Here is a 26,539-nt window from a genome sequence, read left to right as displayed (position 1 = left end):
CTCACAAGCCTCCTGCTGTTCCTGCAAGGAGTTTCGTAGGGCAGCCTTTTCTAGGCAGTGTCTGGGTGGTTTGATTCAGCTTCCATTTCTTTATAATTGAACCAGCATTGCCTGCTGGGATATTATAAACACTTCAGTTTTGTTTTCCTTACTTATACATTTGTTTTGCTTCATGTCTAACTTCACAGAATAACTATTTAGTATTCATTTCAGAGATGCCCTTCAAACTCACAACCTGAATAATGACTTATTATGAACTGTAAGCCCCAATGTCCTATGGGGTTTTAGCTAGAAAATGTGGTGGTTTTTAATTGATTCACTAGCGAGTGCTTGAGAATTTAGTTTTAATCTGCGGGACACATGGGGCTGAATACATATTTTAGTTAATTTTCATAAAGAATATTTTGTAGCATAAAATAGTATCTTTAAATTTCAGTTGCTGTGCTAGAAATAAAAATATCAATGTCAGTGTTAGATATGTAATTTACTAAAATTGATCAAGAGTCTGTAAATCTCTTATTCTCAACAAGGTTGTATGTATTTAATCCAGAATACAGTAAAAAAAAAAAATTTAAATAACTTTTTTATTTCAATATATTTTAATTTATTCATGTGATGCAAAGCTAAATTTTCAGCATCATTACTCCAAGTTTCTCATGATCCTTCAGAAATCATTCTAATATTCTGATTTGCTGCTCAATTATCATAATTATTGGTTCTCAGTTAATAATAATAGATCTTATTTTTTTGCTGATTATATTTTATGTAAACTGTGCAAACTTTTTGATGAATATAAAGTTCAAAAGAACAGCATTTATTTGAAATAGAAATCTTTTGTAATATTGTAAATGTCTTTACTGTCACTTTTGATCAATTTAATAGCTGAATATCATGTGACACTGAAGTCTGGAGTAATGATGCTGAAAATATTACTTAAAAAAATGCATCACTTAAAATATATTCAAAAAGAAAACATCCCCTTTGTAAAATGTAATAATATTTCACAATATTACTTTACCTTGCTGTATTTTTGTACCTTGCATCTGTGGAAAACATAAGGGACTTCTTTCAAAAGCTTTAAAGAATGCTAATTACTCCAAACTTTTGACCTGTAGTGTATGACAGTCGCACTTCTGACCCTGTTTGCTTTCCTTTTCTGCAGTTCTTTGCCGGTTCGTTCGCAAATGTCTCTTCCTCCATCCCAGCACATTAATAAATGTGTCGTACCTGTGCAGAGAGCCATTATTATCCCTGAAGGAATCCAGTAATAACCTTCAAGTGTTCTGTGACCCCAAAAAGTATTTAGACACTTAAAAATGTATTTGTGACATTGGGCATTGCTGATGACAAAATAAAAATACACATACGTACTGTGTATAATATATCAAATTCAAAGACTAGAGGGCAAACTTGCTGTCCCTACCTGTCCTCTCCGTGAGTCAGCTCAGCCTTAAAATGCCTTGACTTTCGACGCTGTGACCACTCTCTCCAAGCACAGTGAAATATAATCATCAATCACGCTAAAGGAGAGAGTCCCTCCCTGGTAATTTTCCCTCAGTGAATGGCATGCTTTTAAGATTTGTATGCTTGATAATGGGCCACTGATTGCTCTTCTCTGAAAGCATGCACAATTTTCTCAGAGACATACTTTTTCACTGTCCCTCGCTGGTTTGTGGATAAATGGAAAGTGAATCATCTGATTGCACCAGAAGGCACACGAGACACGTTGTGCTAGATTTGTTCATGTCTGTTTATACCAGATTATGGTAAAAGCAATGAAAAGACAGGCTGCTGAGAGAAGGCAGAGGTGCTTTAGTCAGATTAGATGCGCTACTACCTTTTACCTCACTTTACCTACAATTCCCAGTAGGTTTCATCTGTCTGCAGTATATTACAGCAGCACTACGCCGACAATAAGATGGTGAGTTATGTGTCTGCAGATTAATTCTCAAGAGAGAAGACAATTTTCGAATCTACACATATCACAGATCACTGTTTCAAATAAAAATAGGAGAGTGTGTTTGCAGTTCTATATAGAGGTAGATGTACTATGTCCTCAATCTGCGTTAAATTGTAAGTGGGTGAAAAGCAAATGAATCACATGTCTGAAGCCTTCTGAGGTGATAAATGGAGATTAGAGTGTTGTGTGCTAAAGCTCATCAAGCATTTATGCAATGTGCAGATGGAGTCTTCTCATACACTGAATCACTAGAAAAAAAATAAAGGACTTTATGTGGAACATGTAAGCGAATTATAGTGTACCAGAGATAAAATAAATAGGCCATGCAGAGATTTGATGGTTCAGAATAAAATATTCAAAATGACTCTTGTGGCCCACAAGCATTAACTGGGTGGTCAAGAAATGTCATATTTCCACCCATTATAGTTTGCATAAAGAAACTAAAAAAAGACCATTAATATTAATTTAATAGTGAGGTTTTAATGACAGCTAAGCATGTTTCCCCCAAAATTCAGATTTCTTTATCCAAGTATAATTTCTTGTTTTGTCCTTTCATTATAGAGTGAAATATACCGATCAGGCATAACATTATGAGCACCTTCCTAAAATTGTGTTTGTCCTCCTTTTGCTGCCAAAACAGCCCTGACCCGTCGAGGCATGGACTCCTCTAGACCCCTGAAGGTGTGCTGTGGGATCTGACACCAAGATGTTAGCAGTAGATCCTTTAAGTCCTGTAAGTTGCGAGGTGGAGCCTCCATGGATCGGACTTGTTTGTTCAGCACATCCCACAGATGCTCGATTGGATTGAGATCTGGGGAATTTGGAGGCCAAGACAACACCTCAAACTCGTTGTTGTGCTCCTCAAACCATTCCTGAACCATTTTTGCTTTGTGGCAGGAGCATTATCCTGCTGAAAGAGGCCACAGCCACCATGAAAGGGTGTACATGGTCTGCAACAATGCTTAGGTAGGTGGTACGTGTCACAGTGACATCCACATGGATGGCAGGACCCAAGGTTTCCCAGCAGAACATTGCCCAAAGCATCACTTTGCCTCCATCGGCTTGTCTTCTTCCCATAGTGCATCCTGGTGCCATGTGTTCCCCAAGTAAGCGACGCACCCAGCCATCCACATGATGTAAAAGAAAACATGGTTCATCAGATCAGGCCACCTTCTTCCATTGCTCCGTGGTCCAATTCTGATGCTCATCTGTCCACTGTTGGCTCTTTCAGCGGGGGACAGGAGTCAGCATGGGCACCCTGACTGGTCTGTATTCTGACACCTTTCTATCAGAACCAGCATTAACTTCTTGAGCAATTTGAGCTACAGTAGCTCTTCTGTTGGATCGGACCACACGGGCCATCCTTCGCTCCCCACGTGCAGCCTTGGCCGCCCATGACCCTGTCTCCGGTTCACCACTGTTCCTTCCTTGGAGCACTTTTGATAGATACTGACCACTGCAGACCGGGAACACCCCACAAGAGCTGCAGTTTTGGAGATGCTCTGACCCAGTCGTCTAGCCATCACAGTTTGGCTCTTGTCAAACTCACTCAAATCCTTACGCTTGCCCATTTTTCCTGCTTCTAACACATCAACTTTGAGGACAAAATGTTCACTTGCTGCCTAAGGTGCTGCCTAACAGGTGCCGTGATGAAGAGATAATCAGTGTGATTCACCTCACCTGTCAGTGATCATAATGTTATCCATGACTCGGTTTTGATCTTCCATCATGCAACAGTTCAGGTGCTCCAGATTGATTGATTTGAGGGGCTGATATTTACTTGTTTTTTTTTTTTTTTTTACTGATTTTGTCCCTCCACTTACCCGTGTTCACCGTGTTTTAGACCAGAGTAGCGGTGTGAAATAGAAGTAACATTTACATTTATTCTTCATTTAGTTCTGCTATACCTGGATTCTGCTACTCTGCTCATGAATCACTGTTTGCTCATTAAACTAAATCAAAGTAAATCTCTGTCAATTCATTCATAATATCAGAGAACATTTCTGCACTTAGCTATGTAAACTCATAGCATGTTTTGTACATAATATCCTTTGGGAAGGCATTGAGATAAAGGATAAAGGAAAATGAGAGCATGTTGCAGGTATTTTTGCAGTAGGCCAAGGTCTGAAGGGCATCGAGCAGCATTGTGTGAGGGCTCTTTGCGTCCTTCTGTATCCAAAGGGAATGAGGCTTTGCTGATGGAGCACCTCAGAAGTTGAAACAGATGGCCTTTTCTAGTCTGGAATAGAACATAGCTACCGTTTGCTACAATAAAGAGTCACGTCAGCACATCAATGGGCTAGTGCTGTTGGAGCATAATTAATTAATGTTGTTTTACATACATTCCCATTTCCTGTTGGTTTTACTCTGTGAACTATAGCTCAGATCTCCAGTTGTGGATTGTTGATTTGCTACGCAGTTCACTATGGAACACTAAACATAGCAAGGTGACAGAAACTCTGAGGAGGTATTTATAGACATGTCATCATTGCGAGTCTTTTTCATTAGAGGTTTGCAGGGTTGGAAATTAGATACAAAAATACTTTCTGCAAAGCATGTGCAGCATCACCGTATGCTGGCGTTATCTGTAGCGTCAGTGCCAGATGTATCTGTTTTTGTCTCTAAGACTTAACTGAATGATAGTATTAGAATTTATTTATTTATTTTTTTTATGTAAAATCCTAATAGATGCTACATGGTTTTATAATACCTTGTAGAGTTAAAAACTCTGTAAGGTTCTAATCTATAAGGTTCTCTATAACAACATCAAGGTTCTATTTAGCACTAAAAAGGGTTCTGTTGTTGTTACAAACCGAAAAACCTAATCTAGTACCTTTTAGGAACTTTTCTGGTCTTACTTTATATTAGGTGTCTTGTTAGGTGATTGAAGGTGTAAGGGTCAACAGTGTAATTATAGATGTAATTACAGTAATGAATTACAGCTGTAATTATATGCAGGCATTTTTTTATAAGTACAATGTAAATGCATGCATGTACACAATAAGTGAATTGTATCATATTATTTATTTAATTGGAAAGTTACTGTACATTGTAAACCCGAATAAGATGGCAAAACTCAAAATATTTGAGGTAATCCGTTACATTTTTTTTTTTTTTAAGTTTAAAAATTCTGAATTTAAGTAAGCATATCTGGCTAAAATTATCATATAATCTCAACTTGTGTTTTTAGTAGTAGAAATGTAGCTAGCTATACTGTAACTAGCTAATCTAACAAATGCAAATTAGTAACACAATGCTTTGATAACATTAGCATAGCATAGCAATTGCTGAGAGAGTACAGCAATATAGAACATTTATCATATATCCAGGGCTGTCGGAAGTGCGCCAGACCACTAGAGGGTGACGCACCATGATGAGCACGATCGACAATGTCTTCGCTGGGAATTTGATTGACAGGCGATCTAACCAATCATAACACTGAATCCGCCATTATGTCCAACAAAGCAGTCAGAGGACTTAGTAGATTAATGTCAGTGAACTTGAACTTGAAAAATGGAGTGTACTGACGTCTTTCTTTGAAACAATATTCTTTCTGATGTTCATTCATGGTTATTTGATGCTATAACTTAACTAGTAGGAAGAGGTGATCAGTTCACAAGCCGCTTGAACTGTGGCACTTCAACAATCTGTCATGACACGTTGAAGAGCCACAAAATGGTATTTGTTTAAATTTCTTTAAAAATTACAAAATTTGTATCAAAAGTAACCTGCACTGTCATGTCTGTCGATGTGTTGTCATTGTCCTCTTTGCTCCGCAATGTATTTTTCACTCTGTGAGAACATGATGTGTGGCGTGAGAGTGGCATGACTTGTCGGACATAGCTATAGTAGCTAAAGGGGCAGAGCTTTGCAAATGGTCAAATTGAGCACCAAATCTGTCACAAATTGGATTACTCCAAGATAACTGAAGAGTTCGCAGCAGCCAAAGCAAGAAATGTCCCCTTTTAAATTCTGAGTCAACTGTATTAATTAAAAATAAAATACAAATAAAAAATAAATACATATGGCCTACCTATTCTCAAACTAAGCTCATGTTTTCAGGTAAATTTCAGATAAATTTAAATTTGTCTAAATTCAACTAAACAAGTTCATAAAAGTTAAAACAATGAAACAATTCATATTACTTAAAATGTGTCCGTTTGTGAACTCAAAAGAAAAAAAGTTCTAAATACTCATAAAAGTTAATTTGATTAAACTAATTTGTTTAATTTAAGTTTGCCCTAGTTAAACCAATTAATTATTTTGAGTGTTAGGGTTTACAGTATATAATAAACAGGATAATGTAGTCAAAAAGTCATAATCACAAAAATAATTATATATATATATATATATATATATATATATATATATATATATATATATATATATATATATATATATATATATAATTTTTTTTTTTTTTTTTTTTTTTTTTTTTTTTTTAATAATAGTGGCCAATTTTCAGTGTATACACTTATATTCTATTTCAGACATGGTTATATGTTTGATTAGCATTCTGCCACTCTTGCTATCCCAAACATCTCTCTGTGATGTGGACTGAGTGCACTCCACGGAAATGGAGCACTATTGAACAAATGTTTGCACAGGAAATGAATGACATTCGGGTTCATATGAACCAATGTACTCTCCAATAAGTGTCATCACAACAGAGCAAATTTAAGCATTTGGATGATCATTTGGGAAGTAAATGTTAGCACATGAGAGTGAAAAAAAACAGCAAGACAAAGTTTAGGACTGATAAAGAGGCAGCGATGCTCTAGTTTCGGGGAACCGTGAGTGTCCGTAGGAGGATTGGCAGACAGAAAAGAGGAATAAAAGCAGGCGGTCACACATTCACACATATACGCGCACATACTTGAGAAACGGACATTTTTAAACCACCCACTACTCAGTTCAGTGTGCATGTTACTCACAGTAGAGCAGCGACTGTCAAACATAGAGTCTGACAAGGGTAAATTATACAGGAGTAAATATCAGGGCAGTGCGACTGCTAATGCACGCTATGGTCAACAACGACAATAAACCATGACAACAGCAATTCCACCCACGCCGAGAATCTTTTCTTTCAATTTAACAACTGCCGCTTAAGTATATACTAGTAAGTGCTTTTAATTGCACCGTTCTGATCTGGGAAACCATCCAAGCCAGTTGTCCTTGGACCTTTTGCTTTCAGACGTCCCCAAGGGAGTGGATTTTATGTTCTGCAAGCTGTTTCCATGTCTGCATGTCATTGGTGTGCCATTGTCATAGAAACTGCTGATTTTATTGAAGGGCTACCCATAATTGACTCTTCTTCATCAAAACCAAATTGTGTTCCTGCTTGTAACTGTAGCCTGGTGTGGCGTTAGATTTGAACTGACCCATTTAAGCACCTCATAGAGTCACTTACCAAAGCTCTATACACAGAGGTCCTCTCACAAACAAGCGTGATTGGCATGTGTGCTTGACCGAATCTCCTGTTCTCTTAACTGTGTGTTCACACTGACAGTGATTAAATGGCTGGAGGTCACAGATTTTCTGTGCTGCTGGTTGATAGTAGGTGTTCACACTCGATCGCTGTATCCGAGCAACTCCTACTATTGCAACTGCTCATTTGCATACACTACCAGTCAAATGTTTTGGAATCATTACCATTGTTTCTATATTTTTTAAAGAAGTCCCTTATACTTACCAATGCTGCATTTATTTAGACAAATACACAGTAAATATTGTAATATTGTGAAATATAATTACAATTTAAAAGAGCTGTTTTTGCTGCTTACTATTTTGTGGAAAACATTATACATTAATTTTATGAAATTCAAGATTCTGTCATGAATATAATGTTCAAAACAACAGCATTTAGTTGAAATCTTTTGTAACGTTACAAATGCTCACAGTATAAATACTGTCACTTTTGATCAGTTTAATTTGTCCTTGAATAAAAGTAGGCTATTGAATGGTCGTATATCACGGTTTCCACAAAAATATTAAGCAGCAAAAACTATTTTCAACATAAGAAATGTTTCTTGAGCAGCAAATCAGCATATTAGAATGATTTTTGAAGGATCATGTGACATTGAAGACTGGAGTAATGATGCTGACAATTCAGCTTTGCCATCAGAGGAATAAATTACATTCTTAAATGTATTGAAATTTTTGAAATGAGCAATATCACATGAGTAGCAGTGTGGTATGGTTCAATGGCACAAGAATGAAAACAACAATGGAGTGTCTTTAAAAACTTTCTTTTGTTAGGAACTACTTCCTTCCACCACAGATTGACAGTTTAACAGTTGAGCCCAAGCCTTCATTACTAATTCTAATATGTCACTTTAGAGCTAGTAACAAAGGAACGTTGAGTTGCTTCATTAAAACTTATTGTATTATGTAGAGTATTATGGTATTATGAGAGAGAGATCGACTAAACGAGTGTATTACCTGCATCTGATATAGCACTCATTCTTCAGGTCGATGTCCATAATATTATATCCATTATAAAAAATCAGCTTGAATGTCCACTGAGGAAAGCAGTATCTTTGTCCTTTTAAAAGTTAAAGGGATTTCCCACTTCCTTGTTCTGACTGACTCAAAGACAGTCTTTGCTGCCATCTAATGGTCCAATACCAAATACGACATATTATTTATATAAAATAACATTTATTGAACAACAATATTTAAATTAACAACAAAATCCATTATAAAAGACATAAACACAAACAAAAAAATCAATCAAATGTACAAAAGCAGCACTTCATTACAGGATTTAAGTTAAATATAGCCTAAATATAAAATTATGAAACTTAATTTTCCCCTTAACGCAAATCGATTTGCTCTGGAACAGTATTAGACTAATAATTTTATTCAGAATACAAAATAGATGACATATGAAATTTTTAAAATGAGAAAATGTATCATTTTAAGGGAAAAATAAGTTGATTTTAAATTTCATGGCATCAACACATCTCAAAAAAGTTGGAACCCAGGCCATGTTTACTACTGTGTGGCATCCCCTCTTCTTTTTATAACAGTCTGCAAACATCTTTGGACTGAGGAGACAAGTTGCTCAAGTTTAGGAATAGGAATGTTGTCCCATTCTTGTCTAATATAAGCTTCTAGTTGCTCAACTGTCTTAGGTCTTCTTTGTCGCATCTTCCTCTTTATGATGCACCAAATGTTTTCTATGGGTGAAAGATCTGGACTGCAGGCTGGCCATTTCAGTACCCGGATCCTTCTACGCAGCCATGATGTTGTAATTGATGCAGTATGTGGTCTGGCATTGTCATGTTGGAAAATGCAAGATCTTCCCTGAAAGAGACAACATCTGGATGGGAGCATATGTTGTTCTTGGATATACCTTTCAGCATTGATGGTGCCTTTCCAGATGTGTAAGCTGCCCATGCCACATGCACTCATGCAACCCCATACCATCAGAGATGCAGGCTTCTGAACTGAGCGCTGATAAAAACTTGGGTTGTCCTTGTCCTCTTTAGTCCGGATGACATAGCGTCCCAGTTTTCCAAAAAGAAATTCAAATTTGGATTCGTCTGACCACAGAACAGTTTTCCACTTTGCCACAGTCCATTTTAAATGAGCCTTGGCCCAGAGAAAACGACTGTGCTTCTGGATCATGTTTAGATACGGCTTCTTTTTTGACCTATAGAGTTTTAGCCAGCAACAGCGAATGGCACGGTGGATTGTGTTCACCGACAATGTTTTCTGGAAGTATTCCTGAGCCCATGTTGTGATTTCCATTACAGTAGCATTCCTGTATGTGATGCAGTGCCGTCTAAGGGCCCGAAGATCACGGGCATCCAGTATGGTTTTCCGGCCTTGACCCTTACGCACAGAGATTGTTCCAGATTCTCTGAATCTTTGGATGATATTATGCACTGTAGATGATGGTAACTTCAAACTCTTTGCAATTTTTCTCTGAGAAACTCCTTTCTGATATTGCTCCACTATTTTTCACCGCAGCATTGGGGGAATTGGTGATCCTCTGCCCATCTTGACTTCTGAGAGACACTGCCACTCTGAGAGGCTCTTTTTATACCCAATCATGTTGCCAATTGACCTAATAAGTTGCAAATTGGTCCTCCAGCTGTTCCTTATATGTACATTTAACTTTTCCGGTCTCTTATTGTTACCTGTCCCAACTTTTTTGGAATGTGTAGCTCTCATGAAATCCAAAATGAGCCAATATTTGGCATGACATTTCAAAATGTCTCACTTTCAACATTTGATATGATAGCTATATTCTATTGTGAATAAAATATAAGTTTATGAGATTTGTAAATTATTGAATTCCTTTTTTATTCACAATTTGTACAGTGTTCCAACTTTTTTGGAATCAGGTTTGTACCCCAAATGAATCATATCTCATGTTTAACCACTATCTACATAAGAGCCAGCGACAAATTCCTGGTAGACTTATTTTTCCAATAATTATTCCAAACTTTTGACCTGTAGTGCAAATTCTTCAACTTTTTTGAATCTCCAACAGCCATCTCTCTTTGAAAATGAGTGACTTCATATGGCTTTGTCACTTCAATTCACTGTCAGTGTGAACGCCCCTTTAAGAGTAAGCAATGCATTGATAGGGAGTCGTGCCTGAGGTGTAATGACAGCTCCATCTTCCTCCCCACAGTGAGAGCAGAGTGTACCTGCTGGACTGAAGAGTATATTGAGTGTCCTTGATAGCTTCTTCTGCTCAGCCTCATAATACACTCGACACAATCTTGATATATTTCCTTTGGCTTCAAAGTGAAGTCCTGACCTCTCAGATTGCAATATTTTTCCTCAGACTATGGTTGTTGAAAATTGGTTGACCAAAACATTGGTTTCAAAATGCAGTTCTAATCTTGAAAGAGTGATGGAAATTGTTTCTACATATAGATATTAGTTAGGATGCTTATTCTATTGTTGCTGAAAGAGCTTTTTGCTTTATGCAGCTTTTTATTTTTTTAAATAGAAAACAGCATAGCTTGTCACCAGTGTATTGTTGTGTTTGGACATCGGTCTGTGGTCGGGATACTGCTATGCTTTTTTAAATAAATTATTAAGACTTCATTGGTCAACCAACTTTTTCAAATAAGTTTGCTGGTGAATAACACAGGCTGTAATTCACACTGGTCTTTTCATCAAGATAAAAACCGTAGGGTTATATTTCAATACTTACCTGACTGCCTATGGGGGTGCCATTTTGAGACATCATATATGTGCCACCAATGTGAATACTGTTCCAAACGATTGAAGTCGCATTGTGAATGTATTGTGACCATCTCAGTGACAAATAAATCCAAAATGGCTGGTACAGTCTCTATATTGTAAAAAAAATTACTTGAAAATAGATAATGTAATCTTAATGAAATAAAAGGCCACTTAAGTGTACTTGAAGGATTAGTCCACTTTCAAATAAAATGTTCCTGATAATTTACTCACCCCCATGTCATCCAAGATGTCCATGTCCTTCCTTCTTCAGTTGAAAAGAAATGAAGGTTTTTGATGAAAACATTCCAGGATTATTCTCCTTATAGTGGACTTCAATGGCTTCCAAACAGTTGAAGGTTAAAATTACAGTTTCAGTGCTACTTCAAAGGGCTTTAAACGATACCAGACGAGGAATAACAAGGTATTTTCTAAACAAATACAAATGTATATGCTTTATAAACACAAATGATCACCTTGCAAGTGCTTCCGCCTTCCGTATTCTTCAAAAAGCTTATGTCCTACGCCTTCCCTATTCAACTTACGGAACGAACGCGCCATCAGTTCCGTTTTTTCCGTAAGTAGAATAGTGAAGGCATAGGACATTCAACGTAAGCTTTTTTAAGAATACGGAAGTGCGGTTTTGGCGGAAGCACTTGCAAGGCAATAATTTGTGTTTATAAAGCATATAGGGGAGAGTGGGGCACAACCTAACGCTTTTTGACTTTCTCAGTTTGTGTAAATCTACTTAGGGTTCAGAGAATTTATTTTGTTCCACATTAATTTCACACATGTCTGGTACAAATTTGTGGCTTTGTTTCATTAATACAGTGTATAACTTTTTCTTTATTTACCCAGAAAGAAGGAAAGTGAAATGTGACAACGTGCCCCATAGGTGGGGCACATTGTAACATGTGATGGTGCACGTTATAACATGACCATATGACAGCTAAAAATGTTATCTGATTTAATTAAAAATATATACATGACAAACTAAAATATTTTGTCAATAAAAGAAAATAATTGTTTTTCATATAAAATAATAGCATTTTTTTTAGAAATTCAAATTTAAATAATTTTGTAGTTTGACAATGAACAATCTACAAAACACAGCTATACAGCACTGGTCAAAACAATACACTCAAACAGATGAAGAAACATATTCAGACATCCAGAAAAACACAGAGCTGAACAAAAACACTCCTCTCCCTCTCACAGAACATGAGACAAATAGACGAGACAGTACAAATGTTGAACATTTCTTGAAATAATATTTTCTGGATGTTCAGGTTCTTCCTCTCAGTCTTTATTCACCTTTTTCCATAGTTTATCAACAGAAATTCATAAAAGTTAATTATGACCGTACAACAAATGGCTGGTAGCGACTACAACAAGCTTCATCCTGGGTTGGTGACATCACAAACCCCAAAAATGATATAAACCCCACCCCCAAGAACACACAACAAAGGGGGTGTGGCCATGTTGGGCTGCTTTAGAGAAGAGGAAGAGTTGTTGTAGTAGAGTGTTGTTGACATGCCGTCATTTTACACCGGACTGCTTCACAAACGAGGGTCAATTCAACACAAAAGATGAACATGACGACACATGCTAGTGGATGAGTTGAATCCGGTTTAAACAATGTAAGGCTGAACACCGTTACTGACAATCCTCATTTTTGCTGCGTGAGATTCTCCAGCTTTGTTGTTGTTGAGTTGTTAAAGCTCCACCCTCTTCTGGAAAGGGGGTTGGGAGCAGCAGCTCATTTGCATTTAAAGGGACACACAAAAACGGCATGTTTTTGCTCACACCCAAATAGAGGCAAATTTGACAAGCTATAATAAATGATCTGTGGGGGATTTTGAGCTGAAACTTGACAGACACATTCTGGAGACACCAGAGACTAATATTACATCTTGTGAAAAGAGGCATTATAGGTCCCCTTTAATAATATTTAGTCATGCTTTTAAGAAGTACACTTATTTTGATGTGTTAACTAACATGTAAAGTACCTGATTATAATTTGAACTGTAGTGTCATGTGATATTATATTTAAAGTTAATATATTTTAAATGTACTAAATTGCAACTTCATTACAAATTTATGTAAATACATGACAAAAGTTTTGATAGAAATTACATTAAAGTATATTTTATTTACTATAAGTGATTGGCGGTACACTTTAACCATTTAAGAAGTAATGAAATTACATAAAAAGATGTACTTAAGTCTTTCTTAAACGTGGGTCAAGGAAGCAGCTCAGATAATTGAATTCAAACTATACCACATTTCCATTTGATTTCAATTAACATGCAATTACTGTATGTGTCTGAAAAGTTTACATTTTTAAACTATGCAAAAGTGTACACACTTCTTTTATTATTCTTTTTGCTCTGACAGGCTGATGGTTAGCTTAGCAACATACTAACTCTAAACTCTGTTGTAACTGTGGTTCATGTGCTTCACATGTGGAGATCTATTTGAATTTTGCACAGAGTTGCTGTCTGTGTAGAGTGTTGCAAATCAGTCACTTATGAGGTGCCATCTGTGTTAGGATACAGTCATAGAAGACAGCAGCCTCACTCGGTTTGTGTGTGTGCACATGCAAGGACACATGCACTATCTTTTCCCCTTGAGACGAATCAGTATTTTAAATGTATCCTATTTACTGCACTTGCCATAAATTAAATTCCCTTTCAGGGTCTCATGGGGCTCTTGGTGTCCTTAAGACATCCAAATGAGCTTTATTCTTAAAGACAGAAGTGTTACGCAAGATACAAAGCTTCTGCACTTCGCCAAGAATTGTGCCTGTTCTGTTTCTCAGTGTGAAAATGTATTTTTATTTAGTTTTTGTCTTTGTAGGTGTGGCAGTGTGGAGGAAGTGTGGAGGTGTTGCCCTGTGCCCGTATCGCCCATATCGAGCGCGCCCACAAACCCTACACGGAGGATCTTACTGCCCACGTGCGCAGAAATGCTCTGAGAGTGGCTGAAGTGTGGATGGATGAGTTTAAAAGCCACGTCTACATGGCCTGGAACATTCCACAAGAGGTGAGATCTATGTCAGCTACATACCGCTAGAAATTCTGCTTTTATCCAACACGTCTTATAAATGAGGAATGCTAAACGAGAGAGTAACACAAGAAAAGCTGCAATACAAGTTCCAAAACTAAACTTTAGGGTTTAGTAAACAATGGCTTCTTGTGGCTTATTGCTTTATTAACCCTCAGGGGTCTGAGGATTTTTGGAACCCTGGAGAAGTTTTGACATGCCCTGACATTTGTGCTTTTTTCAGTTGTTCATAAACATATTAATGGAAAAATTGTCATTACAATGTATTCAACACAAACTAGGCTACAATAATATGTGAGGAGCATGTATGTACATGTTTGTGTTTTTGAAGGAATAACGTTTATGCGTGGTTATTGAAAAAACTTAAGTCACTGAAATAAAGCCAAAAAATATATATTAAATCTTTGTTCACAAGACTTCTGGGCATTTGAGGTTGTAGACTAGAGTTTTTGCTTCAAAATGAGGTAAAAAATTATGCTGCCTGCTTGTTCATACAAAACAATAGAGAGATTTAAATTTTCTAAAACATCTTTGGTCAAGAAACACAGTATGCATGGAGGCGTGAATCCTCATGTATAATGGGTGATTCTCACCTGAGAAGACAAAAGAATCACATAATAATGACCTGAAATGACTTGCATATTAATGAGGCCTTTCAGTCAGGTAGGCTGTGAAAAAAACCCTTTGTAATCATGATTCAAATCTCATCATGGTGTAAATCAAATATACAGAAAAAACAGCAATAATTTGAAATATTATTACAATTTAAAATAATGGTATTCTATTATATTCTTTAAAATATAATGTATTTCGGAATGATTACGTTACCTCTATTGCATTTCATATAGGCTTTTAGCTTAAAAGCATGCACATTTGGAGAAAAATGAATGGATTCTCATGGACTCTCAATTTTCTATACAGAAGAGTAATATTTACTCAGGATTTATTGTCATTACTATGAGTGCTGGATACTGTGTTTTCAATTCATACTCGCAGCCGGAGGGCGCTCTGTACACCTTTAGTCCACATATGCCTGAGCACTAAAGGAGAATAGGCAATCCAGGAACTAACCGAACTAACAGAGGACAGAGATCACTAACTATGGCTATTCAAAACACTTTTCAAGACAATAAATACACGATTGAGACGATGTATGCATGTATTGACTCAGAATTTGCGTCTGAATAGCGCTGGCTCCGTGGGCGTGGCTGCATTAGCGGATAATGAGCTGAATCACAGACTTCTGACATGGCTCTCTTTTCATACAGATTACATAAACACAGAATGTTTGTTTTCGATTTGACTTACACGATTTAAAACCTGACATTTCAATGTTTTTTTAGACATAAGTCTAATTTTAGTATTCACTAAGTTACAGTTCATTTTCTGAGAACTATCAGATTGGACTTCCTTCAGAGGGAGACGAGAGATCATGCATCATGTTAGTTTTCTTTATTTTACAAAAAGAACAACATTTTGTTGTTACTCTGCATGTACACAAATAAAAGAAGATATTCCACAGATTAAAATGGTGTATAACTCTTAATCGTATGTGCAACATTAACAGAGTATTTTGAGTCTCTTTCACACTGGTAAGAAAAAAACCGCAGTGGTATCGCCGGCGATACCCTCAGACCTCAGAGTGTTAAACAGCAAGCACAAACAATGCAAAATGCAATCAGTGTACGAATTCACTCACTCGTTTTCATTCACTCCATCAAGTGGACTACATTGGTGGAGTAAGGTAGGGAATAGTGAATGAGGGTATAGGGGGTGATTTTAAACACACCCAAGGACTAAACAAGGGGACGTGGTAAGGGGAAACAAGGAGGGAGCACATGGCCAACACAAACAAAGACTGAGCCATGTACTCAGGCACAAGACAAACAAAGAAATATTAAACAAAGACAAAAAAGACAGAAAGATCCTGACAATTACGTTAGTAGTGTGTTGAAACTCGCAGTTATGGTATAATGTGTTTTTTTGTTTGTTTTTTAACATTCAAGCCTAAAAATCTGTTCTAGTAGACTCCAAAAACAAAATCAAGACTTTGTGAGACTTTATCATAGCGATAAAGTGGGGGAGACTGATTGTTTTTACATTTTAGATGTACTATTATGTTTTTAAAAAAAGATGCTGCAGAGTGTGATGTCATTTTACGACCATTGCAGTGTTCATATTAGTTTCATGTGCTCAAACTCTAGTGTGACCGTGGTTTTAGAGGGATTTATAGGGTTGTTCTGATGACATTTTCAATATTCCACCATCAAGGAGCAGTGAATGTGAATGTTCTGGAAATTGATTTTGTGCCTCATTGTGATGATAGCACATGCACTGCTCATTCACAGACCCTAGCAGGAAGCACAGACGTGGAAAAGGGGTTGTATGTGGGAGGGTGCAGATTTTATATGGCTTGAATCTGATGTGGGTAGATACTGGCAGCCAGTGTAGTGAGACAAAGGAGGTGGGTAGGGAGACCTTTTGTGTTCACTGAAGTCCAGGTGTGCTGCAACATTTTGGATCATTGTAGGGTAACTGCATGCTGGAAGGCCAGACAACAGGCTGTTGCAGTAGTCCAATCTTCAGATGACAAGAGTTTTTTTTTCCTTGATTTCCTACACTCTAAAAAATGCTGGGTTAAAAAACAATCAAAGTTGGATTGAAAATTGAACAAACCCAGTAATTGGGTTGTTTTAACCTAGCGGTTGGGTTAAATGTTTGCCCAACCTGCTGGGTAATTTTATTTAACTCAACTTTTGCTTAAAGATTACTTTAATGCTTGCTTAAAATGAACCCAAAATATGTTGGAAATTAACATTTGTTAAAATGTTGAATAAATGAACATTCAATAAATAATAATTAAACAATAAACATTTATTAAATTGCTTATTAATAAATGTTCATCCTTTGATTATTATTGTTGCTTCAAGTAATTATGTATCTGATTTTTAATTTTTCAACATATTTTGGGTTCATTTTAAGCCAGCAATATAGTAATTTTTAATCAATAATTGGGTTATACATTGGACAAACATTTAACCCAATCGCTGGGTGGGTCCAGTTTCAACCCAACTTTGGTTTTTAACACAGCATTTTTAGAGGTTAAAGGTGCCCTAGAACTTCTTTTTAAAAGATGTAATATAAGTCTAAGGTGTCCACTGAATGTGTCTGTGAAGTTTCAGCTCAAAATACCCCATGGATTTTTTTAATTGCCTATTTTGGGGCATCATTAACTATGCGCTTGCCTTTAACAGCATAAACAAAGTTCACACAGCTAATATAACCCTCAAAATGGATCTTTACAAAGTGTTCGTCATGCATACTGCATGCATACATTGGATCATGTGAGTATAGTATTTATTTGGATGTTTACATTTGATTCTGAATGAGTTTGATAGTGCTCTGTGGCTAAAGCTAACATTACACACTGTTGGAGAGATTTATAAAGAATGAAGTTGTGTTTATGAATTATACAGACTGCAAGTGTTTAAAAATGAAAATAGCGACGGCTCTTGTCTCAGTGAATACAGTAAGAAACGATGGTAACTTTAACCACATTTAACAGTACATTAGCAACATGCTAACGAAACATTTAGAAAGACAATTTACAAATATCACTAAAAATATCATGATATCATGGATCATGTCAGTTATTATTGCTCCATCCGCCATTTTTCGCTGTTGTTCTTGCTTGCTTACCTAGTCTGATGATTCAGCTGTGCACAGATCCAGACGTCAATACTGGCTGCCCTTGTGTAATGCCTTGAACATGGGCTGGCATATGCAAATATTGGGGTCATACATATTAATGATCCCGACTGTTACGTAACAGTTGGTGTTATGTTGAGATTTGCCTGTTCTTCGGAGGTCTTTTAAACAAATGAGATTTATATAAGAAGGAGGAATCAATGGAGTTTGAAACTCAATGTATGTCTTTTCCATGTACTGAACTCTTGTTATTCAATTATGCAGAGGTAAATTCAATATTTAATTCTAGGGAACCTTTAAGATATCTTTATCAATTAAAGATTCATATTTGTTAAAAAAAAAAAAAAAAAAAAAAAAAAAAGGCCCTCAAAATGCTGTTGTCTTGTAATTGAATGGTCAAAACAAATAAAAAGGAAACAGTTCAAAACCAATAAAACGAGGTGTGTTCAGGTGCATTGTTGGCGTGTTGCTATTTTGCTATTAACTGAAAACGACTGCGCCATTGACCAACAAAAACCTGGTCTCAAGTCAATGGTGCAGTATTTTGCACCTATAGGCGTGTGCACAAAGTGCGTACACTCTGCTTATCACACACACAGGGACGTGCAGCAGCACACAAACATTTTTAAATCTTAAAAATAAAAGGATTCCTCCTTGGAGAAGCATTCAGTCTTTCCACTTGCAAAGTCCTCCATGTAAATAGCAAATCCGCTATGGGAATGGGAGATGACACTGATTGGTTTATTACATGTTATAATCCCTTCTGGACCATGCACCTGGCACGCCAACCATTTTTTCTTCCGTCGTTAAACTAGCAAAAGAGGATTCGGACATGCCCAAAGTGCACCTGTGCCATGAGCTTCAGACCATGTGCTTAGATCGTTAAAATAGGGCCCACAGAGTTAGAAATGTGCCACAGAACAGAACACTCTGTTCCGTTGTTGGAGATAAAAATGATGCTAGTACTATACAGTCATACATAACTTGAATAAATGCAAAGTAGATCTGATTATAAAGCCTGTAGAAAAGTGATTAGAATGCATAGAGAAATACAGTTGTTATTGTCTATTAAACAACCATTACCTCATTTATAGTTCTGCAGCCCTCAGCTCTGCTTCCAACCATATGTTACAGTGCTCCATTTATTTAGGGAGTTTTGGCCCTGCTTGTGCATTTATCAGCGAGACAGCAATTAAGATCTGTTGAAAGCGGAAGGCGTCGTGAGATTGCAGCAGATTCCCAGACCCAAGCTGAATGTTGAGAGGAGGGAAAGGGAGAAAGGGAAGTGACTGTTGATGCAGGAACAAAGACATGACTCTAGTGTGCTGAGCAACATGAACTGAGATGTTCATTTCTATTTCAGTTCCAGTGGTATATCCATGAGTCCAATGCTGCATTTTCATAAATCACTGCAATAATGTATGGCAAATCAGCCTGATTCTATATCTCCAGACCAATAATCTCCTTCAATGTTAAACAGTAGAGCACTTGTGCTATATTATGGATATAATCATAAGTAAAAGTCATTGTTAGTGCAGTGCAAATATGAAGGATGCGCGCTGTCATGTCATTCATGTTATGCAGTGGCGTTTGAACTCTGAAAAAAATGAATATACCTACACTCTTAGAAAAAAGGGTCTATATAGACACCAATTTTAAAGAAAGCTTTATGACAAGAAAAATCGAAATGTCTGAAATGATTGCATAATACTTTCATGTTTAACTGGTTATTTCAATTTTTTTCAAGTGATAAAGTATGTTTACAAGCTGTTTAATTCATAGAACAAAATGAATTTATTAAAACTAAATCCATAAAATGATCCCATGATGGGAACCCCTAAAAGGTTCTATATATAAAACACTTGACAGAACCTTTTAAGATTCTAACCTTTTCTTCTGAGAGCGTATGTTGTAATTTAAGGGAGAATCTCTATATGACTTTCAGACACTATCAGGCAAAGCTGATGTAACTAACTGCAGAGTACTGCCATTAAAGGGATAGTCCACCTAAAACTGAAAATTCAGTCATCATTTGCTCACCCTCATGTCGTTCCAAACCTGTATGCATTTCTGTCTTCAGCTGAACACGAAAGAAGATATTTTGAAGAATGTTGATAACCAAACAGTTTCAGTTCCCATTGACTTCCAATTGTATTGTTTGTACAGAGAAGTCAATGGGAACCGAAACTGTCACCAACATTCTTCATGTGCTTCATTTTTTTTGTGTGGACTATCCCTTTAAATAACTGGCTTTGGTTAAATGACAAAAGATGCCACTGGAATAATCTATAATTTGATTAACAATTAAGGCATGTTTTGTTTGAAACATCTTGACTTGAGAAAATAAAAAAGTTTCTTAATGAAGTACTAGTTGTTAGAATAGCAATAGCTACCAGGGAAAGGACAAATTGGCAACATCTGCTCAAACCAAAATAATGAAATTATTTTAAATTATCCCTACATTCACTTAATTATGATAAAAGACAACTAAATACTTCAGTTTTCACTGACACTTTAAGGACCGTTTCACACAGAACACATTTTTGCTGTTAAAAATATGCGAGGCGCAGGTCAGTGGAATGAAAAAAGCACAAGGTCTAGGGACCTGTTTTTAAAAAGTTTAACATATTTAAACTTGAGTGTGTTTACATTGAAAAACAATGGAAAAGAAGCGCAGTGGAATGGAAAAACTCGTCCTGTGTGAACAGCCCCTAGCGCATTTGGTTCAAAAAGGGCCTATTATTTAGTTTTCTTGAACTAAGTGTGTTGTTATTATTAGGTTTGGCAGTTTGTGTGGATCAGGGTTATTATAGTTAACTATATAGACATATAACAATATATGTCTATATAGTTAACTATATAGGGCCATGCCGGATTCGCTTCCCCAGAGAGGAATCCTTTTATTTTTAATATTTGGCATGTTTGTGTAAGGATGCGTGTGTGTGTAACCAGCACATTGGGTCTCATTCATGAAACACGAGCAGAACGAATTTTTGCGTAAATCGTGTGTAAAGTGGTTCTGGCGTAAATTTTCGGATTCATTAAAATATTAGTATTTTCAAAATGTTAGTTGGTACGAAATAAATCTACACCTGCTCCCAGCCACGCGTAAATAGTGCGTTTAACATCCGAACGTTTTGCTCATTAATAAGGCTGCATTTTAATTCACCTTAAGGTACATATTTACACAGCATTTTGAAAAAAATATTATATATAGTAATTACATACGTTTTTTCTTTTTAATTTTATTGTGAGAGCCAGTAATAGCATCTGCAAGCGGAGCACTTTAATCAAATAATGAATTGATTTCAATAGGGCTGGACAAACTAATGGCCCCTTAATTGTTATGGAAATTGTTTCCTATAAAATGGCCAAAATCCTTCGTTTGGTGTCATGATATGATGCCCATATATAGTTGTCAGTAGGATTTATTGGGCGGGATTCATGGTAATTGAGAATGAGCGTGCACGCGTGTCCCATTTACGACTGATTGGAATTCATTAACACACACACACATTTCAGTATCACTTCTGACGTTTACGAAGTATTTGTGAATCAGGAGAAGAGTTTTCGGGAAGGTCTCTTTACGCGCAAATCACACACATATTTACTCGTATATTTACCAATGTTTCCTGAATGAGACCCATTATGCGCCCACCTATAGGCACGTATTAATAGTGCACCCTTTAAATAACAAAAAATACTGCACCATTGACTCTAGACCAGGTTTTTGTTGGTCAATGGCGCAGTCGTTTTCAGTTGCCTCAAAATAGCAACACGCCAACAATGCACCTGAACACACCTCGTTTTCAGACCAGCACGCCCATGAGCGCACAGATTGGCGCGAGTGCATATGCTATTTAAACAACGTGGCGCTGGATGTGAAAATGACAACTGCGTCGGGCTGAAACTAGCAAAAAACACTGGCGTCGTGCCTGGCATCGCATTGCGCGGGTGTATGATAAGGCCTTGATCTTACAGTATGTTTAAAGTTGTTTTTGCCACTGCACATTAGTCCTCACTGGTGTTCAAATATGATTAATGACATTTCAGTTAAATTTGACCTTACAAAGTGAACAAATGGTTTTTCTTGGGTTTGATTTATAAATTAAAACCATAAAACGGGTCTTTCGCCATCATTTACTTCACATTTGTGTGCCTGTGCCGCAATCAACTCCAATCAGCTCCGAGGGTTCCAATCAGTTTGTAGAAATTAATGCATATTATGAATGGGATGATAAAAATGTACTGCATAGTAGGATTCACAAGCTTGGGGACTAGCTAATGAAACCAAACCGAGTTCAACTCTACCTTTTTATGTTTGTTTGTCATCAGGACTCAGGGATAGACATCGGTGACATCAAAGAAAGGAAAGCACTGAGGAAAAAACTGCAGTGCAAGACCTTCCGCTGGTATCTAGTGAACATTTACCCTGAGATGAGAATGTACACAGACACCATCGCATACGGAGTGGTGAGTATTTGTATTAAGTCCAGTGGAGCGGAAGCAATCGTAAATGCTCAGCACATGAAAAGAGCAAATAAAGAGTTCAAATACAGTGTATATTCTGTCCGATTGATTCATTTCCCAGCAGTGCAGATCAAATCGTGTTGTAATAAAACCCTGCAAGTGAAAAGATTAGTCCAGTCAGAGCAGTGGCAGTTGCAAGACAGTTTCTCTCCACACGGCTAAAGCTTTAACCGTGGCTCCTGTGAGTGCTGAATAAGCCACAGCTCATTGTGAATGCCCAGATATTTTACCATTGAGGCTGGATTTGAGAGCAGCTCTTGCCACGTGCGTCACCCACTCGCCGTTCCGTCCGAGGCGCCTGAAGAGGATTTTCCAATTTGCTTGACAAAATGATGCCTGCGAAACGCATTGTAGCGCGGTGCACCCATACTGTTTATATTAGCCATGCATGTCAAGTCCAAACAATTCATTTGCTTTTTATTTCCTATACTAGACAAAATAATAATGCACTTGACTCAGTACTGATGCACAACCAGGCTGTCTGGTTGAGGTGTTCTTTCTGTGCTTGATTTCATCATATGTGTTTTCATAGGCGCAATTTAAAAGGAAGAAACTGTGGAAAATAGGTCAGCCTTATTGAAATGAATTCTGGGAGTAAAGGGCTCAGAAATAGCTCTCGCCCTCATTACTTTACTCTGAGTGACTGCATTTGATGAGCCTGTCAATCATGTTGGCTGGAAATTCAACACACGGTGATAAAAGGCACAGCAGTATTCAGCTGAATCCGACGGAAAATGCCAAAACAGAGATAGGATCCACTGAAGTCCTCCGCCAGGAATTCTGTTGTCACTGATACAGTCATATGTTTAAACATTATTTTCATTAGACGTAGCAGTTACAATACACTACGAAGCCTATGGAGAAAAATTGTTTTTGAGGCTCTGCATGAGATGATTTTACTAATAGGCTCTTTATACTCTGGAGGTAAAATCAGGTAAATAGAAACGCAGCGAGTTCAAGTTATTCGTGGAAGGCGTGAAAGTACACCTCTTTTACTTCGCCAAGGACTTCGGCTGGAATATAATTTAGATGATTCATGAGTGTGCATACACTTATGAAAATGAATTTTATAATTACAACCTGTAATTAGGAGGAGAATTACGATGCAAGTGAGAAACAGCCTTGAGTTTTACCTGCTGTATGAGAAAAAGACATAGAGAGAGGGAGAGAGAGGGACGACAACAGCAACAACAGAATAATGACATTCTCTTGATTGTGTACTTAACCGTCAGTATCATTTTTTTCTCTTAGCTGAGAAACTCTCTGAAGACTGACTTGTGTCTCGACCAAGGGCCAGACACTGACAACATTCCCATCCTTTACCTCTGTCACGGGATGACACCTCAGGTGAGTGGCCTTTCTCGCTCTATTCACATGATCCAATGGAGTGGCTATGACATTGGTTTTCTTCTCTGTGGGTATTTTATTAGGGCTGCCAGTTTAATGCATTTAGCACTAGATTTACTAACAGCTTGAAGCAGTGCAAACCCTCTTTTGTTGTCAGGATTTACTAAAGACATGCAGTGAAAAATTAGCATGAAAAGGTTATTTTTGCAGCTTTTTGCAGTTTTCAGTAGATCACCAACAGAACATTCCACTCCCATCAGCGCTTTCATGGGATTGCAGTCTTACCCTAATTTGCCCTGTTTAGTAAAGCCCTAAGTGTGATTACTTATAAAAATAAATAAAACATGATAAAAATGTACACTATGACCCCTGATCTGCACATTAATCACTATTGACACAATATGTCATTTTATCTGATGTCTTTTAAATTATCTACTTGTCTACCATGATTTTATTTATTTACATAAACATTACACATTGTTTCAAAGTGGATTTACAGAAAATCATGATGTTAATGAGTTATTGTAGAGCTGGTCGATAATATAAGTTGCATTGCACAATGATACAATCAGTTAAGATTTGCTATATAGTACAGTGAGTTTACTATATGTAAAAAAAGCTTTGTGTTGGTGTAACAGTACGTGTATTCATCCCGAAACATCACGGTACAGATGTCACGGTTCAGTGCATACAGTCAGACAATGAATACAGTCATTCACAGGCGATTCACACTCCAATCCAGAAGGGGGCGTGAGCGGTAATGCAACACTCTTTGCTAACCGCCACAACAGGAAAAAGCTCAGAAGAAAAATAATAGATGATCAAAATATATATCTATATATATATATCTATATATATATATATATATATATATATATATATATATATATATATATATATATATATATATATATATATATATATATATATATATATATATCAATAAAACAGCCTGAGAATAATATCTCATGTAGCATTACATTTATCTCAGGCAAGTCATTTAGTGTCCACAGCATGTTAGTACACTGGAGAAATGAACTCTAGAGGGAGCATTTCACTAAATATATGCACTGTGCATGTGATGTTGTTGACTGTTATATCGAAAAATCAGTAGCAACTGAATTCAATAGTTTGGGCTCTGAATTAACCGAGATATTATTTTTTAATCTTTAAGAAAATAGTAATTATAATTGAATTTATTTAAAGAGAGAGACACAATTTTTCAATAAACCAGATAAAGTTGTTGTTTAGTTTTCTATACCGATCCCGTACCGAACCACGACTTCAAAATTCAAGTTCCCTTTCGTGGGAACTATCGACGCTGCGTGACAACGCATTGGGAACCTTCTGCGTGATGTCGTCACTGAAGCACTCATGTATCTAACCAATCGCGTAGCGAGACGTCAGAGACGGGTGACGTCACGGACCAGGAAACTATAAAGCACACCCGGATGCAGAGCACGGTAGCTTCTGTGTCTTCAGCAAGCACTCTATGTTATCGTGTGTCTTATTTGGTGTTGTTTGTCTTATTTCATATAAACAAGTCACGATATCTTTGTCTGAGGACAAGAGTATCTCACACCAATCCATATATATATATATATATATATATATATAAAGACACGTATTATGGCGAGAAACAGCAGTTGAATGGGAGTTGAGGGAGCCGTCTGTGTGCACTATAAAAAAAAAGAAAAAAAAAAAAAGAAAAAGAAACTCGCTCTCAGAATACTGTGTTCCAGTGTTCCCCGCGGATCGCGGAAAAGAAGCCATTCGTGGGGTTCACAAATGGATCTGACAGAGGGGTTAGAGACGGGCGTTGCCCTTTCTCTGCCCTTACCTGCCAGGTTCAGTGCCGTCTCCCAGGTGGAAGCACGCTCTGCGGTTTCTTCCCCGGGTTGAGGCACCGGTATTTCACATGCCAGCTCTGAGGAGGTGGATATTGTGATATCGATCTGAGGACTCGCCACCTCACACACATCGTGTTAGGGAGTGGAGCATGCACGTCAGTTCAAAAACAAAGCAGCTGACGGTTCATTCATAAAAATGTCCCGGAGTGTAAAAGAAATGAACTAGCGGGAGTTTTTATCTCCACTCCTGTTGGCTTTATTCTCGAGGGAATAAAAGTCTAACACGAGGCTTAGATCTTGCGTTTGCCGAGGCAGCGCGTGGATTAAGCCTGCAATAAGGAATATATAGCTCGAATCTCGCGTTTGCCGAGGCAGCGCGTAGATTAAGTGTGCAACAAAAAATATACGGCTCGCTCGGATCTTGCGATTGCCAAGGCTGCGCATAGATTGCGTGCACGTAGTATATATTGTATATAATGTTTATACATAATATATATATCTGGAGGGAACTGAGCAGACGGGAGTTTCCCTTTCTCTCTTTCCCTATAATACCTTGCAAACTATTACGAGCTATAATTCTCTTTGTATTCTAATATATTCAGCCTGTCATTTTTGACTGTTTTGGGCTGCATTTAATTTAAGGATTAAATGAAATATTGAATACATTAAATTCTGAGGAATTTAAAGGAAAAAGGGTGTCACCACCCTTGCTCCCCCACAGAAAGCTTGGGGACCGGGACAGGTGACACAGCTGAAGTCCTTGTGAAGTAGGACAGATCTGCGGACTGTTATTACCACCAAGAAGGCTTCAAAGAGGTCCTGACATCTGTGGGCCAGGATCCATGAGGGCAGCCCCTCCGGAGGGGGTCCT

General features: G+C 37.3%; 1 protein-coding gene across 1 annotated transcript in view; it reads left to right on the top strand.

Moving 5' to 3' along the window:
• galnt18b (UDP-N-acetyl-alpha-D-galactosamine:polypeptide N-acetylgalactosaminyltransferase 18b) overlaps nt 1–26,539 on the top strand; it is a 139,746-nt gene that overhangs the window by 81,454 nt on the left and 31,753 nt on the right. The window contains exons 7-9 of the mRNA XM_067401495.1: nt 14,027–14,212; nt 22,277–22,414; nt 23,723–23,818. Coding sequence (XP_067257596.1) covers nt 14,027–14,212; nt 22,277–22,414; nt 23,723–23,818 — 420 coding nt within the window. The remainder of the gene's footprint in view (nt 1–14,026; nt 14,213–22,276; nt 22,415–23,722; nt 23,819–26,539) is intronic.

Source organism: Chanodichthys erythropterus, chromosome 11, assembly GCF_024489055.1.
Source record: "Chanodichthys erythropterus isolate Z2021 chromosome 11, ASM2448905v1, whole genome shotgun sequence".
In the NCBI taxonomy this organism is placed as follows: domain Eukaryota; kingdom Metazoa; phylum Chordata; class Actinopteri; order Cypriniformes; family Xenocyprididae; genus Chanodichthys; species Chanodichthys erythropterus.
This window is presented reverse-complemented; position numbering and strand designations above follow the sequence as displayed.